Genomic DNA, 17,597 nt, shown 5'->3' with positions numbered 1-17,597 from the left:
CCTGCAGGAGCCCCCTCCTGAAGCCCCCCTTCCCCCTCTGCCCCAGGAACCTGCCCCCACTGTTCCGACTATTAACGGTCCAGGTTGTCCCCCCACCCATGTGACCCCCACTGGGCGCCCTCAGCGCTCCCGACGCCTCCCACCTAGGTTTGATGATTATTTGATGTATTAATCAATGATATACAATGTACATGTATTTTGTTTTCTGTGCGAACTGTTGGCTACCTCAGATTAATGCCCCCCCTTCCCTCACTCACTGTGTATCCTTACAATGTACCTCTCTTATAGCCATGTTATCCTGGTGCCACATATGTTATTTCATTTCCCCCATCTGGTTTATTACATTATGTCCCTTAACATAACCTTTTTTCTGAGGTGCCCCAAACGGGCGTTTTTTGTTTTTCTTTTAAGCTGTACTTGTATCATGTTTATTCTTCATTTCTACCAATACGTCTTTGTATGACATCCTTGTTTATCTTTATTGTCTCTCACCTAGCTGTCTTGGTATGTTCTGCGAATAATTTAGTTGTGGATATGTTCTATAGGTGTATTTTTTTTCAGTCACCCCGCTTATGTCTCAGTGATTTGCCCCTTTGTGCTGTGTATAACATATGATGCTTATATCCTTAGTGGGTGCATACGCCTTCTTGTTTCTGAGTGTATGTAATACCAGGTTTATTATCACATACCCTTATCTTCTTAATATTTCCCAGTTACCTTTATATATTTACTTCTCTGGTGTCTGTTTGGTGCCTGTCCCTAATTGCACCTTTACTCGTACATATCAATGTTTTCTGCTACGTGCATATGTAATTCTATTTTCATATAGATATGTGTATTTCCTGTGTCCCCACATGAACATTTTGTACATCATTTCATATTTTTGTTTATACTGTGTAAGTCTATGCCTTTATAGGAGCTACTTATTTCATGCCATCCTAGCTTGCCCCATCAGGTCGTACATGATTGTCAAATTTGTTGTTTTTGCTGAACGGTATGTTTCATGTCAATCAGGACTGTATGACTCAGTGTCAGCACGTCTGAGAGAGGTATTGGTATGATGTGATGGTTATATACTTGTAACAATTCATGATTGTTTTTGTTTTCTTTAACGCTGACGAGAAGAATTGATGGTAGAATGCGTATCTGGTGTTATTGTTAAACGTACGGTACCCAATAAGTTTTTGTGATTACGCTCTTGGTGTCTAAGTCAGGTGTTAGTGTAATTGTTATTTTCAGGTGTTAGCTTAGTGTTTTTATAAGCCAGCTTGCCTATTATAGTTCATGGCAGTTTACTCTTGAAAGTATCATAGGTCATGAACAGTGCAATTACTTGTATGTTATAATAGTTTACACCTTTATTCATTTTAAAGGTAATGGTTTGTTAAGCTCAAGTAGAGCTTTTATATTTTCTTTATCATTCAGGTGAAAAATGAAAGAGTAAAAAAGAAAGGCAATCACGCCAGTGTTGTTAATGATTATCAATGTTACAAGTCAAGCTTGTTATATAGCGCCACCTCTCGGTGACTGTAGGGTTACTGTCTGCTACACACTGCTGGGTATCTGGTCTGAAGCTGGGTTCCATTAAATGCCTTCAAGGTGACTGTTTACTCGGAAACTCGATTTGTGTCTGCTTCTCATTTACGTTACATGAAGCATTATGACAACACAATAATAAATCATTACCGTTGTACTCCTAAAATGACTGCCGAGTAAAGTCATCAAACTGTTTATGATAATTCTAAGTATGAATCACTGACACATTTATCTATTTCATTAGAATTAGAGGTAAGCTTTTGCTATTTGTGAAATAAAATTGGCACCGTCAGCCCGACGTCTGCTCGCTTCTCTTGCAAATTGCTACAGCGCAGAGACCATTGAATTAGTACGGCAGGAGTTATGGGTCCGCGTAAATAATAGGAAATGTTCACCCGTATATTTTTGTTCTTGGCGACCCTGTTGTGCAGTGGCGTGTAACCTAAGGTGTCAGTGTCAAACACCGTCTGTCATGCTGCATGACTAAACACTGAACACAATCGTCTGGATACTCAAAGTGATTTTGACGTCATTGATACGATTTTGCGCCATTTCTGGACCTGAACCGATTCAACGGCCATCGCAGCTCTACGTTGTCAACACGCATGCATGATTATTATTTGGCGCTTAGCCTGGAATCCTAGGATCTCATGTAATTATTATCGTACTAGGACATGACGCTTAAAATCTGACATTTTGCCAATAATGATATCATAATTTGTTTTTGTTTTGACTTTGTGGAAGGACAAAACGCGAATTATGCGTGAACGCAGCCAGCTCGTGCAGACTTGTATCACATGCAGTATTGATGTGCGGGCGCCTCACTGTCTGCCGGGAAAAAAAAATAACAGCAGACTCTAGAATGTAAACCGTGGTGTGATTCATTGCAGACGGACCTGTATCGGGAGTTCTGAGAGAGATCTACAGTGTAGTTATCATTTGAAAGTTTGCTCTAGCAGTGATGATTAGAATCAACAACATCAACAACAGCTTGTTGATGTCAGTGCATCCTAAGTCGCAAGTGACAGATTTCCTCGAAACGTCCCCGTTTTTTTTTTCGTTTTTTTTTTTTTTACATGAAATCCTAAAAACCACCACCACCACCACCACCACCACCAACAACAACAACAACAACAATAACAACAACAGCAACAACCTTTTGCACTTTTGCATCACGATGGCTCTGAGAGGGGAAATGATTGATATTGACCATTAACGCTTAATTAGTTGTCAAGATAATTTTGTTCCTACACCTGATGGGGATCATTTCTAGCTTATGTTTGGCAACATGAGTTGCAAAAATTCTTTTGGCAGAAAACGGTCGGATCTTGTTTCAAAACTCCGGTAGTTTCAATTCTACAGCGAGGTGTTCTTGATAGTTTTTTCAACACTCAGCTATTGTGAGATATTTGGGCATTTCCTTCAAAAGGACAGGGGAGAGAAATATTCCAATGTAAACTATGCTTGTCAGGACAGTGTAACCTCGTAAAAGTGTATATCGAGACCATCAATTATAATTATCAGGTGTCTTGTAGTATGATGGTAAACCTTCGTTCTCCTTTCATTGAGCATCCCTCCAATGTAATATAGTTAACGTGGCCAGTTATCGCTTTTCATTGCCCAATTTACGAGTTAATAGGCCTACATCGAAACCTCCTGTAGTGCGTGGTTAACAAATTCTATATTTTGCAAAACTCACTTTTACTGTGCTTTATTTGTTCATATTGTTCTTATTGGCACCAGGTCTGCTTGGCTTTTTCTTCGGGCCGTGCCATCTTTGCTGTGTGGCTACTGATATGAACGAGAACTGTTGCACAGCCATGTGTCTGCCTGCACCACTCATATCAATGAGGGCGCTTCACCGTGGACGACACAACGTGCAGGTACGTAATATTTTGTTTCGTGATACTCTCGCCGCGACATTTTATGACTTTTTTTTTCAAGTATCGCGCGCTTTTGACACCAAATTTGTCGCTCCCGGGCATACCGTTTTGAAGCCACGCCCCTTTGAAAAAAATTCGTCGACCCAAAAATTGCTCAAAAACATGATTTTGTGTACAAATCCAATGTAAATTGTGTTTTTGCAATTAATTCATATAAAAATAAATATTTTTCCTTTCCTAATAATGATTTATTTTAGCCTGATTATGCTTTAAAAAGTTTCTGCAATAAATTTTGACGAAAAAACAACAAAAACAAAAAGTAAAAAAACAAAGAAATACATGAGAAATTCAATAAACAATAAAATTTTTGCTTCAATAGTATTGTTGAGGATATTGAAAAGAATATGTTCGCCAAAAATTATACGTCTTGGAGCTTTATTTTTTTATTTATAGGCAAAAAAAAAATTGCATAAAGTAGCATAAATTAATTAATATAAAATACATAAATTAAAACTTGAAAAATCTAACTATACAGTCTTGTAGATTACATTGGCCTCTACCTTAGTCCAAATTTTCGCGAGGATCGCGCGATCCACGACCGAGATCTGAAGGGGGGGGGGGGGCCAAAAGGCCCCCCCCCCCCCCGATGGTTTCAAGTCCCTCAAAAAACCTGGTGGGATTAGGATTAAGGCAAATTTCATTTGATAACTGTAGTCTTCCCACCATTAATATAGAGGTACCACAACGATTGTGCTTTCATTTTTTTTTTATATTCCTTTTGATGTCTATTGGTCAGTTCACATCACGTATTAATCTGACCATCTGAAGAAGTTGTGACTGATTCGTCACTGATTCGATTTGAAATCATAACCGTTAGGTAAGTAACCTTTATGTATTGAGGAATGACAATTTTCCTCAAGACCAATTACAGATGAAATGTAGGTTCACAATACTATTCGCGTCATTGCCATTCACTAAATGCTTATGTTTCAGTGTAGAAAAAAGACACAGACACGCACGCGCGCGCGCGCGCACACACACACACACACACACACACACAAACTCTAAAGAAACCGGCATTAATACCCTCAGAGTGAGCGATGGTCCTTACTTGGCAGAACCATCTCTAGCTGTGTAGTCACGGTGGTCTAGAGGATACGACGCTTGTCAAGCAATCAGGGGATCAGGGATTCGAATCCCACCCGAGTATGCCTGCCCATGATTCTTATTATGACTATTCCTTACAAAACGTTATAAGAGGAGTTTAGATTACGTCGATGAAGGGTAATTTATCAATCTGTCGCAACATCCATACTATTTTAGATTTTGGATTTAGACGAAGGGATATGAGCCTAATCATCATCAAAATAAAGTCAATATTTATGAGAAAATAGTGTTCGGCTGACGGGATTATTTGTTAGTACATGTATTATCGTTATTATTGTTATTATTATTATTATTATCATTGTTGTTATTATTGTTATTGTTATTATTATTATTATTATTATTGTTATTATTATTATTATTGTTGTTGTTACTACTACTACTACTACATGTGTACTACTAAACATTAAACTAAACACATACTTAAAAATTTGGCTGCCCATACTGTCAGGGAATACATTCAGAGACTTAATCGTGGTTGGACTAAATGGAGATCTAAAAAAACAGAAAGCGAGTACATGTACTCAGCGCTAGCTAAGTATAAGGGGAATTTACCCGAAATGTACGGATGGACGAGTGAATGCACTAAGTATACTACGTATTTGTGAAGCTCGAGAAAATCAGGTAGTCTGTGCAAAAATTATGAATTTTATACCGGTAGTCTTTGTCGAGTTCATGTGTCGTCGTTGCTGGAGAAGAAGATTACACAACAATTCGAGCGCAGGGCAACGATATAAAGAACATAAAAGGGAACTCCCCAGTATTACATTTTTTTTTTTCAATGAAAAATACACATTCTAATGAACTGTTACTGACATACATGTATTAAGTTGATAATAATGTTATTCTTTCTGCCATCTGAGAGAAATATAGTCAAGTACTCTGTCATTTTACTAGAAAAATAAAAACATGTTTAATTATTTTCTTTATATCGTTTTCCATAATAATACAGTATTACGTTGCCAATTGTTGTAGTCTTCTCATCCAGCGATGGCTGCACTGAGACTTTAATAATTCACAACCTTTGAACGGAAAGTCCGATCTTCCTTAAACTTCATCCACTGATGCGTTAAATTATATTGCTGCATTCACTCAATCCGTATGTTTATTTGGGGTTTATTCCCCTGTTTAAAGAGTGCTGACGTGGACATGCGAAAATGATTGACGATATGACAAAATTCGTTTTTTCTTTCTTCTTTTTTTTTTTAAAGGATAGCCCACAGTCAGTTCGACTGTAGTCATGACAGACACAATGTATAAGCTTATTGTGTGCCATGGACCTTAGACAGTGACGTCAAACGTGTACTACACATTTCTGTGCAAATATGTACTGAAAGAATACAGAGTTAAACCTACGTGCCTCCAGCATAGTTATGAGACAAAAGACTCTCGTTTGCATGTTCTGTTTGTCTAATGGTGTCTGCTTTTATGTGTTTTCTTTCCGTTTCTGTAAATATTGATGCAGTGAACTACAAGTATGCGGAAATGTTATGGTCGCATACACAGAGTCGTCACTGAACTTTGTTTTCCCCACGATGAGAATTGTCAGTTTCTATTTTCATTATAAATCCCATTCTCATCGCTGTATGATTTTTGCTCGGGAAAGGAAATGGAGTTTTGCCAGCATAAGCATGCCAAGAACATTAAACTGTTACATTGTGTAAGACTTTGTGGCCAGTAACCATTCACGATACAATGATGACCACAGGCATGGCAAATTATTATAGTGCTGTGAATGTAAGTTCATACTGATTTGCATAATAATTCAGACATTGAAATGCATATAAGAATATTAAATGCGAGCAATGAATTCTCGTGATTAGTATATTAGGAGTTATTATTAGTAGGCTCAGAAATATATTTCAGTGGAAACTTGTGTCTTGGACATCTTTGTGCACACAAAAATACTTCATAGTAATAATAATCACTGGCTAGGTGTAATGGTGGAAATGCCTTCACACTCCATCTTGAGCCGAGAGTCTGTCGCATCGATTCCCATATCAAGTGGAATTATTTTTATTTATGCCGAAAGTATAGTCGGGATAACTTCAAAAGGTGTATATTTGCTCCTGCACGGTATACAAGTGTACCACATTATTGTACCAATGTGCCCAGTATGTCAATTTCAATTTTCAATTTCAATCTCAGTTTAGTTTCTGCGACTGCTTTTTTATGCCTCCGCCCGAAGGGTGGCGGAGGCATTATGATTTCGGGTTGTTCGTCCGTCCGTCCGTAGGTCCGTACGTACGACCGTCCCCATTTGTTTACGCGATAACTTGAGTAATACTGAGTGGAGTTTTACCAAACTTGGTTCAAGTATGAAGTATGATGGGGGCAATTACTTGATAAGACTTTGGGGGATACAGAGACTCCAACTCTCCCGCTTTCGACGGGAGATCTCCCGCCGAAAGCGCATTTTTGCAGAATTTCCCGTTCTCCCGCTTGAGATTTAATTTCTCCCGCTTGAAAATGATGTCTTACTTATTTTCATTGTATGTTGAAAGTAAGCCTTAGATAGCGCGAGAGAGCATCTAGAACCCTAGGCCGCAAGGAACTTCGCGCTCGTGGTATGCGCTTCGCGCACATCAAGTTAGAGTCTCCCGTTTGCTAGGGGTTTCAGGCGGGAGAATCTCCAGATCAGAAGGTACTTGCGGTTGGAGTCTCTGGGTATATCAGCCAGAGGTAAAAGATAAAAGGTAATGGTCAAATCATCAAATTGTGTCCGGTTACGCGATAACTCAAGACTGGATTAAACAAATTTCACCAAACTTTGTCCAAGGATTATGTACGATGGGGCAATAACTTCATTAGTTTTTTTAGTGAAATCGGCCATAGGTCAAAGGTCAAAGGTCAAAGGTCAAATTCAAAATTTCACTATTTCCCCCATATCTACGCAATGCCTGAAGGTGTTTTCTTGAAACTTGGTGTATACATGTATTACCCAATAAAGATTCTGTAGAGAAAGATTCGGGCCATGAGGTAAAGGTCAAAGGTCAAAGGTCAAGTGAAAATGTTGAAATTTCACTTTTGTCTCCATATCTCGGAAATGGTTCAAGGAACATTTATGAAACTTAGTACATATGCATGTACTGACAAGCAGCGATTACCTTGTCTTGGGGATCAAAGGTCAAGGGTCAAAGCTCAAGGTCAACTCCTCAAAATTAAACTATTTCCCTCATATCTATGCAATGCCTGAAGGATTTTTCTTAAACCTTAGTGTATACATATATTACCCAATAGAGATTCTCTGGATAGTTTTTTTTTTTTTTTTGGGGGGGGGGGGGCAAGAGGTCAAAGGTCAAAAGGTCAAAGATCAAGTGTAAATGCATGGTTTCACTTCTTCCTCCATATCTCGTAAGTGGCCCAAGGTATCCTCATGAAACTTAAGTACATACACGTAGTTATGCATGTACTGCCTGACAGTGATTCTCTTAGGAATTTTAGGGTCATGTGGTCAAAGGTCAAGGGTCAAAGGTCCGGTTAAAATGCTTCATTTTTAATATTTGATATTGAAATTACATTTTTTCTCCATGCCTTGGAAATTGTTCAATACATAAATATATGAAAGTGTCAAAGGTCCAGTAAAAATCCTCAAATCCCCAAATACCTGCTCTCTTAGACAATATAACAATTAATCCAACTAAAACTAATTCAAGGGAAGTGAACACTCAACACATATTGTATGTGACAAACGTCATTTTAATATTTTGCCAATTATGTGAAACTCTCATCACACATTGTCAAGATCTACTATATACCTATTAGGACAAGCATGCATTATGGCGGAGGCATACCTGTCGCCATAGCGACATTTCTAGTTTTTTATTTGGCAAGAATACAATGGACACACAAAAATACAATGATGATGATTTTGGTTGAATAACGTTTTCCCAAGAAGATCAAGTGTTCAAACAGAATCAATAAATCTCTGAGAAGTTTATACAGTATCGAAGCTTTGGTTGAAATTATCCGTAGCTTTTCCGTTATTTTCCCAGATCCAAAGTACTACATCCATGATCCAACTCATTTAACACCATGAACCCTCCCAACCCCAAACACGTACCACCCCACACCCAGTACTTCCTACCACAGTACCCCCTCCTCATAAACTGTTCAATGGTTTTGATGTCTGTCATTATTATTGTTTTCTTCACCCGTTGTGTGCGCGTAGGGTACACTGATGAACGACTGCTGCACGACCACTTTCTGCGGGCCGTGCGCGCAGTGCCAACTCCACCGTGAGGTGAAGGGTATCAAGGACGGACGCGTGCAGGCGTAAAAAGATCACGGCCCTGTGCACCAGGTCCTGTCGTGAAATGGCAACATGGAACTGGATCTGTCGATAGAGGGTGCTGCAGTGATTCGTCTCAATAGGCTTCGTAGTTGCGGACGTTCTGCGTCTCTTTCATTTTATGCTGTATGTTGTGCCTATCCGTAGTTTTTCCAGGAACCTGAGGTGATGTTGTAATAATTATATTACTGCGTATTCGTAAACGTGGGTTTGTAGAGCAGCATCAGGCTTGTAATATCGGCATACACGTTTATTAACAAAAATTATGCACATCCAAATCTTGCTTGTATATTAAAAGAATGAAGACTGTAGCCGCCTTTTTGTAAGATATTAACCTCCTTTGTGAAGAGCTGACGCAATCACAACGACTAATAGGCCATAAAAGTGGAAGTATACTAGCACTTTTGGCTTTCTTCATATACCTAATTTCGGGAAGTATGGTCATTTCTTTTTTATTGTTAGTGAGGATGGTCGTTTTGCAGACGCTACTTGAAGACACGCACTTACTAAGCATACTGTTGTGAAAAAAGTTAGTTATTTTTATTAGTAAAAAAAAAAAACCCATTAAAACACTTATCCCTTTGAAGAACTGCACTGACACTAACACTGAAATAAACATAAAATTACTGGCGTTGTTACAGTGTACATGAAGAGACCATATACAGCTAACACTATCATATGATTCTGTAGGTCAAATCTCGTGCGTTCTTTATGCAAGCTACTGTTTTAGATCTTCTTCATAATGATAAACTCAAAATTGATAGTCTTTGCATGGGGGATTTTTAGTTTTTTTTTTTGTTCCTACTGACAATGACTGACGACTGGACAACTCCTGCCTGTTTGATTTGTTTGTTTTGTTTTGTTTTGTTTTGTTTTGTTTTGTTTTGTTTTGTTTTGTTTTTTTTGGGGGGGGGCTTTTCATTTTGTGAAGGGGGAGGGGGATTGCGCTGTCCTCTCAGGAGCAAATGAGCAGAGTTTAAAGAAGGAGTACTGCTAATGTGCTGAAATAAGCTTGAAAAGGAAAGGAAAACTTACAAGTATTTTATAATCATTGGTTTCGTTCGTCTATGTTCTTGCTGCTGTAGTATGATATGCCTAAGAAAGACTGTTGATACATGTTTGGCATGAGTCTAAGGTACTTTTGATACCTTGAGCAAAAGTTTGAAAACCATCATGTCTGACTCAGTTTTTTACACTTTGCCACGTACCTATTTGCTGAAGTACAATTTATGTGTTTTTTATTATTTTTTTTTTACTCCATCATTCTTAGTGTGTAAGTTTATGTCTCATTATATTGTACATGATATATTTAAAAAAAAGTGTAACAGTAAAGTCACCGACTGTTTTTTTTTTGTGTCCAAACTTAAAGTAACTTTTTTTGATAAAATAATAAAGAGGCTTTCAATAAAATTAGAATTTGTGTCTGTGTTTCATTTGTGACAATTGTTTTCAAGGTCATGGTAGATGTACGAGAGTAACTATGTATGCAGTGGTTGTGTCAATAAAAACGAGCAAAAACGTTCTCCGTAGTTGATTTTAAAAAAAATAGTTTTCTATCATTCTTTGACCAAGCGTACATCAACAATAATAACTTATTGATAAAAAATATACCTTCACTAGTACAGTACATCATGTTTTACACCCTGTAGTTGAGTAAAAGGTAACGAACTCGACAGTCCGGTATATTGGGTAGCTAAATGAGGACCATGCACCCTGTTCAGCCTCCCGGTGTACCCGACTGCTGCAGCTGCTTCACCGGTCCCCGACAAGAGAAACTGTAGGGCGCCATCTGTTGGTAATATAATTGTTAATGTTGCTGGAAATCTATGTGACAGCAGGGAGGGTGCTACAATGTATAAGCACCTCCCTGGTGACACTGCTCAACTCCTAACGTAAATGTGATCTACACTGTACAATGTATTTCATTTTATTTTTTGTATTATTACAATTTATCGAATCTTACGACATGCCGTACGGTTGTGAGTCATTCGTACCCTGTATTTGAAATGACGTACGTGTATTCATTGTAAAAACATCGGTGTTAGAATCAACACCATGGGTGTTAAATCTAACACCGATCAAACTTCAGTAGAGGACCACACCCACAGGTGTAGAAAATGTATTGTGACGGTGTTAAAAAGTGTTCGCCTGGCACTTCGTGGTGTTAATTTGACACTGTGGCTGGTGATATTTTTGACACTGCGCTAGAGTTAATTCAATAATGACACCGCATGGTGTTGATTTGATATTGGTGATGTTAATTTCAATGGTATAACACCCGTCCAGCTTCAATAGGGGACCACACCAACTGGTGTTACTGTGGTGTAAATGTATTTACAGATTTTTTCAAAAATCAAGTACTTTATCGTCTTGTTGAAGTTCAAAATTAACAAGAAGTGTTGTAACTAAGAAACTATTCAAAAAACAATTTTAAATTTTGAAATGACACCCGGAGGTGTTAATCTAACACCATGAATGAGCACCGGAAATTTAACACCAGCTCGGTGTTTCATATTTAACTCCGGACTTTTTGCAGTGTTCATTATTGAAAAGCTTGACACTTATTCCCTTCTGCACGAAATTGATGAAATTGATGAATTTTGAAATGACACCCGGAGGTGTTAATCTAACACCATGAATGAGCACCGGAAATTTAACACCAGCTCGGTGTTTCATATTTAACTCCGGACTTTTTGCAGTGTTCATTATTGAAAAGCTTGACACTTATTCCCTTCTGCACGAAATTGATGAAATTGATGAATTTTGAAATGACACCCGGAGGTGTTAATCTAACACCATGAATGAGCACCGGAAATTTAACACCAGCTCGGTGTTTCATATTTAACTCCGGACTTTTTGCAGTGTTCATTATTGAAAAGCTTGACACTTATTCCCTTCTGCACGAAATTGATGGAAAAGAAAAATGAATGAAGGAACGAACGAATGAATAAATGGAAAAGGTCAATGGTAGAAATGGAAGCATGTGTGTGTGTGTGTGTGTGTGTGTGTGTGTGTGTGGGTGTGTGTGTGTGTGTGCAGGTGTGTGCAGGTGTGTGCAGGTGTAGGTGTATTTTCGTGTGTACAGAGTATAGGTGCCCACCCTGAAATTAATGAGTTCGTGTGAATAGAAGCAGAAATATGATTGGAACAAGACTGAATATTAAAGTTTGAGGATATTCTGATCAAAACGAAGAAAGTTGTGATTTCTGAAAGATAATTATAATCAATCAATCACAAATTTACATCTCTGTAATATGGCGTGTGAGCTCATCTTTTCCTTTAAAGGTTCACATATTATTTTTGTTACTACTTGCTTACGGTAACCATTTCAACGGAATAACTGGTCTTTCAGAGGAGCACCTGTACACACGAGCATGCACACATAATAGTAAGCGATTGTTCATTTGATATCCCATTGTAATTAGATATCCATCCACCATTAGAATTGAATGGAACCAACCCATTGTCGCCCCCGTACTGCCAATCAAAAGGTTCCCTGTTCAAGTCCACTGATCCCAGCAGTTGCTCCCCAATCCGCCAACTCAAGGCATCTAATCCTCATGTTCGGTCCCGAGACTGTTTCCTTATAGCATTCATCGCTCCCTTATTGACGAGGTAAAAAGAGACAATCATCTCTTGATACAATTTTTGATTGAGCAAGATAATGAAGACTTCAATCCACCGCCGATATCTTTCTTCCATTCTTTAATCATCGTTCTAGAATGTTGCATTTCTTTTAAAAACAACGACATGCAACAAAATTATTGAGACATCTGAATGACAAATGCACACAAAATGAACAGAAAATAAAAGAACACGTCGAGGATCACTGTACTGATTCCAATCGTCTGGATTGGTATTACAAAACTTATAGTATGAACAATGTACATACAATACACACAGCAGCTGTTCCGAAACCCTTTAAGTATAGAGGCTGATTTTACGAGAGCTTGGTATGCATGCATGTATACTAGCCATATATCACGAGTATCATAAAATGATCAACGGAATGAAAGGGGAGAGAATACCCTCAAAGCATTGTAGCCCAGGTTGATATTAAGAAGATGTGTGTGAGTACACAGACACGGTTGGGCAGAATCATTAATACACGCTTTTGAGTCTTACACGTGACAAGATAATTATACAGTGTAGCTGTAGGTACAATGGTTTTGAGTCGCACCCCTCACTGAGGCACAGATCGTCGGTACCCACGCATTGTCTACACGGTTTCATTGTTGTCATCTGGGAGAGTTTCGTTTCTATCTGTTCTCCCACTCCCCCTCTCTCTGTCCATCTCTTTCTGTGTGACTATTTTTGAATTACACCATTCCTTTTCCTTCATCTCTATCTGTATAATGTATCTCTCTCTTGTATCTCTTATATATATATATATATATATATATATATATATATATATATATATATACCTGTATATTATCCTTCAGGAGTTTGGGGCTCTACTTACCCCTCTCTGTCTGTATGTTTATTTCCTTTCTCTTCCTTTCTGTCTCTGTATAATTATGTCTGATTTTGTCAGTGTCTGTGTATACAATCTACGGGGGATGCCTATACATCTCTCGTTTATTTTCTCTCTATCTATCTATCTATCTATCTATCTATCTATCTATCTATCTATCTATCTATCTATTTATCTATCTATCTTATCTATATATCTATCTTTCTAAATACATATTAATTAAGTGAAACCAGAAGATTTGCTTGAGATCCAACAATATGACATCTGAAAATTATATCCAAGGTACTTGACAGTTACTCTAAAAAAATCATATCTATATCTATATTATTGTTTATCTATCTACCTATGAGATTATCTCTCATCTATCTATCTATCTATCTATCTATCTATGAGATTATCTCTATCTATCTATCTATCTATCTATCTATTCAGCCATCCATGCATCTATCTATCTATCTACCTATCATATTATCTATCTATCTATCTATCTATCTATCTATCTATCTATCTATCTATCTACCTACTCTCTAAAAATTTTCGAGTGAATAATTCACTCCTCGCAAGGAGTGAATAAAATTTCACTCGATTAAGAGTGACTTTCACTCGTTGTCGAGTGAATTTCACTCTTGTAACGAGTGAAATTTGTGTGAAACCTATTCGCCGAGTGAATTCCGAGTGAAAATTAAGCCGAGTGAATTCCGAGTGAATACATAATTAAACGCATTTGGCTAGGCCAATAGGAATTGAGAATTCCCTTGTCATGTGTTTACTCTAAGCCAATCACCAGCCGCAATTTCCCCTGGCTTGGGCGCGGGCATGGTTTACCTGAAGAGCGACGCGTCGCCTGTGCGTGGACTGTGTGCAATTGCGTGCATGCTGTGTGTGTGCTAGCTGTGCGTGTATTATGCATAGGATCACAGATTTACGTGCGTGTGGTATTCGTGAGAATCAGAGCCTAGCTGGATGTTCTGATGGACGTGAGAAAATTTCTGTCTTCAAATTGAGTGGGGCGGAGGTATCATTCACATTTTTGAAGGTAAGCAAACCATAAAAGATCGATCTAATTATAACTTGTTGAGTTTTCCCAGTATTACGGGCTAGTCTAACGTTATACCTCTCCGTAAACGAACATGTAAGTTACCTTACGAATAACCCCGGGCCCGGGGCTTTCCTTATACACAGTGAGCTATGGGGCTGGTCGAAGAACACCTTACGAACAGCTAGTTGTAGAATCCGAGGCCGAAACTCAACTGGTGGGTGTTGGGATGTAATAATACGTTGAGTCTTTAATTGTACACGTTGGGATCTAGGGCTTGAACTATTCGCAGACTATGTAAAGTCTTTAACTTTTTTAGAAACTAATTTTCAAACAAAATAGACCAGTTAATTTGAGTTCTGATTTCAAAAAAAAAAATGAGTGATGAGTGAAACGTTGGTCGTTAGTCATTGAATTGACATTGTACAAGCATACTCATCACACAGAGATTAATTATAGTCGAGTGTAAATAAAGATAGAACTTATTAAATACTATAACTGTTACTATTAAAGCTGTGCTAAAGCAAGCGCCTAGCACTAGACACGTAGGCCTACTCTACATTGCTATCAGATCGTTGAGTTGACAGCCGAATCACTGACACTGTGTTGCCAGACGAGATGGTGATCTCGATCAGTACGGTAATGAAAAATGGTGAAATTTGGTGATTTATGATTATTGTTCATTATATACACTGTATGTAGTAAAAAGGACTTTTATTTGCCACTACATTCGAGTATCCAAACAGCTGGGAGAATATACTAGTACCACGTACACTCCCATGTCATGTGTGGTGATCATCTACTACATTTTGTACTGTAGGCCTACTACTAGGTAAGAAGTACGATGCGTGTACTGTTCGTGTTAAGTGTTGGTCCACTGTGACATCACACTTCTAGCTGTAAAGATCAGCGTGCTCATCACACGTCATGGAGATCGATCCCCCTTGTAGCAGACGATGACGGGTTCTATGTTTCAACATTGTTTTTTATGAAAGTTACAGGTGACCTTATTAGGTATTGAAATTTGGCAGAGATCATCTTTGGGTCTTTCTAACGTTAGATATGCTGATGTAGCTAAAAAAGTAATTAGGCCTACTAGCTTTTGTATTGGTGCTCACTTAGTATTTGTGTGGACAAAACAACTGCATATTGTCTTGTGGAAATGATCGAGTTCTAAATCCATTTCTGAACCTTGTGTTTTCATACTTTCCTCCAGTTTTAGATACATGACAGCTCTTTGGGAGTGGTGGTGATTTAAAGGAACTCGGTGTAGGGGTCATCATTTGGAGCACAAAGACGGATATTGATAGCTGTACAGTCTCTGTCACACAAAGAGGGTGCAGATCACCAGATTGCAAAGTACCAGATGTGGTCAACGACTAGCCATTGAATTCAGGGTTGACGAATGCTGGAAACACCGGGCCAACATCAGCGAAGGAGCCTCTGAGATATGGACTTCCATTGCACTAACCCTGCTGTAAGCTATTCTGTTGTTTTTCACGATGATTAATGAAGGGAGACTAGTTTGAAATTGATTGACATTTATTTTACATTCTAGAGTCTCAGTAATTACATAAGAGGCTACATTAAGAGACTGAATGCTTGGTTGGTTTTATTTTGTTTGAAGAAATGATTTTCAAGATACTTCATGGAGCAGTTTTGGAGCTGTCCTTCCCTCTGAAAATGAATTTCTTGACAGGTTAGTACTTGTATTTAAGAAAAAATGTGTACTGGGTACTTGCCGTATCGACAGAAGTGAAAACCATGTTATGGTCAGTCTTGAGTTGTGTAAGTAGAGCTGTTGCTTATGTCAAATATGTATGTTGAATGATTTTGCACTTCAAGTTTATAATGTAAACTAGAGGGACCTACTATCCTCATGCCATTTGTATGATTCATAAAACCATTAAATTTTACTTATTTGCCCAGGAATTCAACACACACACGTCACTTCAAGGGGGAGGAGATACTTCAAAAGCTGAGGGAAGGAGTTCTGACTGTTCCGAGGAGACATCTGCACATCCAGATCATTGTAGCATATTTATTGTTGAAAATGGAAGCTGAAAACTGTACAGCGTAAGTTCAATTATTTAAGATATTATTATTATAATTATTGAAAATTGGTCTGGAATACCAGTTTCCCATTGTCATGTCTAGTACTACATTTCCATCCAATATATAGGCCTAACGATGTAATTTGCCTGTTCATTTTTTTTTTAATTGTCTCCTCAAGTATAGAGAACAACAGACTAAAATTTGCCCCCCCCCCCCAAAAAAAAAAAAAAGAAAGAAAGAAAGTAGAAGGGACCGGTAAGTATAACATTGTTAATGAAGTGATGGTTATAGATTTAAAAATAAAGACTGATATACTTGTATGAAACATGTAAACAGAGTTAACGTACAAGACTCCACGCTGACTTATTTTCTTGGTAGCCCCATCAGGCCACATGTATATTGATTTGGTAATAGTCCTAATACTTATGATATGATCATCACAATGATGAATAAAAAAGTTGGAGTTGATGTGCCATGAAGTTCAATGGATAATCACATCTTGTATAAATTTTTCTACTAACTGTGCACATTCACACTTAACCTATCTGCATGAAATTTTCATATGTATTAACTGATATCTGGCTCAAGTAGCAATAAATGTACTTGAAACAGTGGTACTGAATAGCAATAAAAATTAATGCCAAGAAAAAAACATAAAAATAGTTCAGTCCGTTAAAAGATGAAGATGAGGGCCAAATTTTTGATGTTATATATTTGCGTCATATAATATGATTAACATTCTTCTTGCTTTCTTTTTAAATTCAGATACCCAAGTAGTGAGCAAAAGACGTTGTAGCCAAGGCAGTTGCAATGCAGTACCCCACTTTGTGAGACGCCACACAAGGTGCAAAAGGACATGTAAGTTTATACTCATAAGTTTATGTGATCTACAACTTTTTTAGCCCTTTTTAGCAGAAAGCTTAAGTGACATACATGGTATCTTATTCATCTAGCTTGCAAAAACTTCAATATTTTCAACTTTTCTCCAGAGCTAGTGGACAGAATTAAGCAGCCAAACTAGGAGTTGATCATCCTTGTTTAGTTAGGGGGCAAGGACCCAAAGTTTTTCAGGTCATGGGCATGACCCCCCCCCCCCCCCCCAAAAAAAAAAAAAAAAAAATGGCCTTTACAGGGAAATTGCATCTATTTCTTAAT

General features: G+C 38.0%; 1 protein-coding gene across 1 annotated transcript in view; it reads left to right on the top strand.

The window, feature by feature from the left end:
- The window catches only part of LOC140247000 (cornifelin-like), a 40,874-nt gene extending 31,094 nt beyond the window's left edge, over window positions 1–9,780 (top strand). Inside the window, exons 4-5 of the mRNA XM_072326305.1 lie at window positions 3,280–3,419; window positions 8,755–9,780. Coding sequence (XP_072182406.1) covers window positions 3,280–3,419; window positions 8,755–8,862 — 248 coding nt within the window. The 3' untranslated portion in view covers window positions 8,863–9,780. The remainder of the gene's footprint in view (window positions 1–3,279; window positions 3,420–8,754) is intronic.
- Window positions 9,781–17,597: the final 7,817 nt, after the last annotated feature.

Source organism: Diadema setosum, chromosome 3 (genome assembly GCF_964275005.1).
Source record: "Diadema setosum chromosome 3, eeDiaSeto1, whole genome shotgun sequence".
NCBI classification, from domain to species: domain Eukaryota; kingdom Metazoa; phylum Echinodermata; class Echinoidea; order Diadematoida; family Diadematidae; genus Diadema; species Diadema setosum.
The sequence above is the reverse complement of the archived record's forward strand: the minus strand, read 5'-3'. Positions and strand labels throughout refer to the sequence as shown.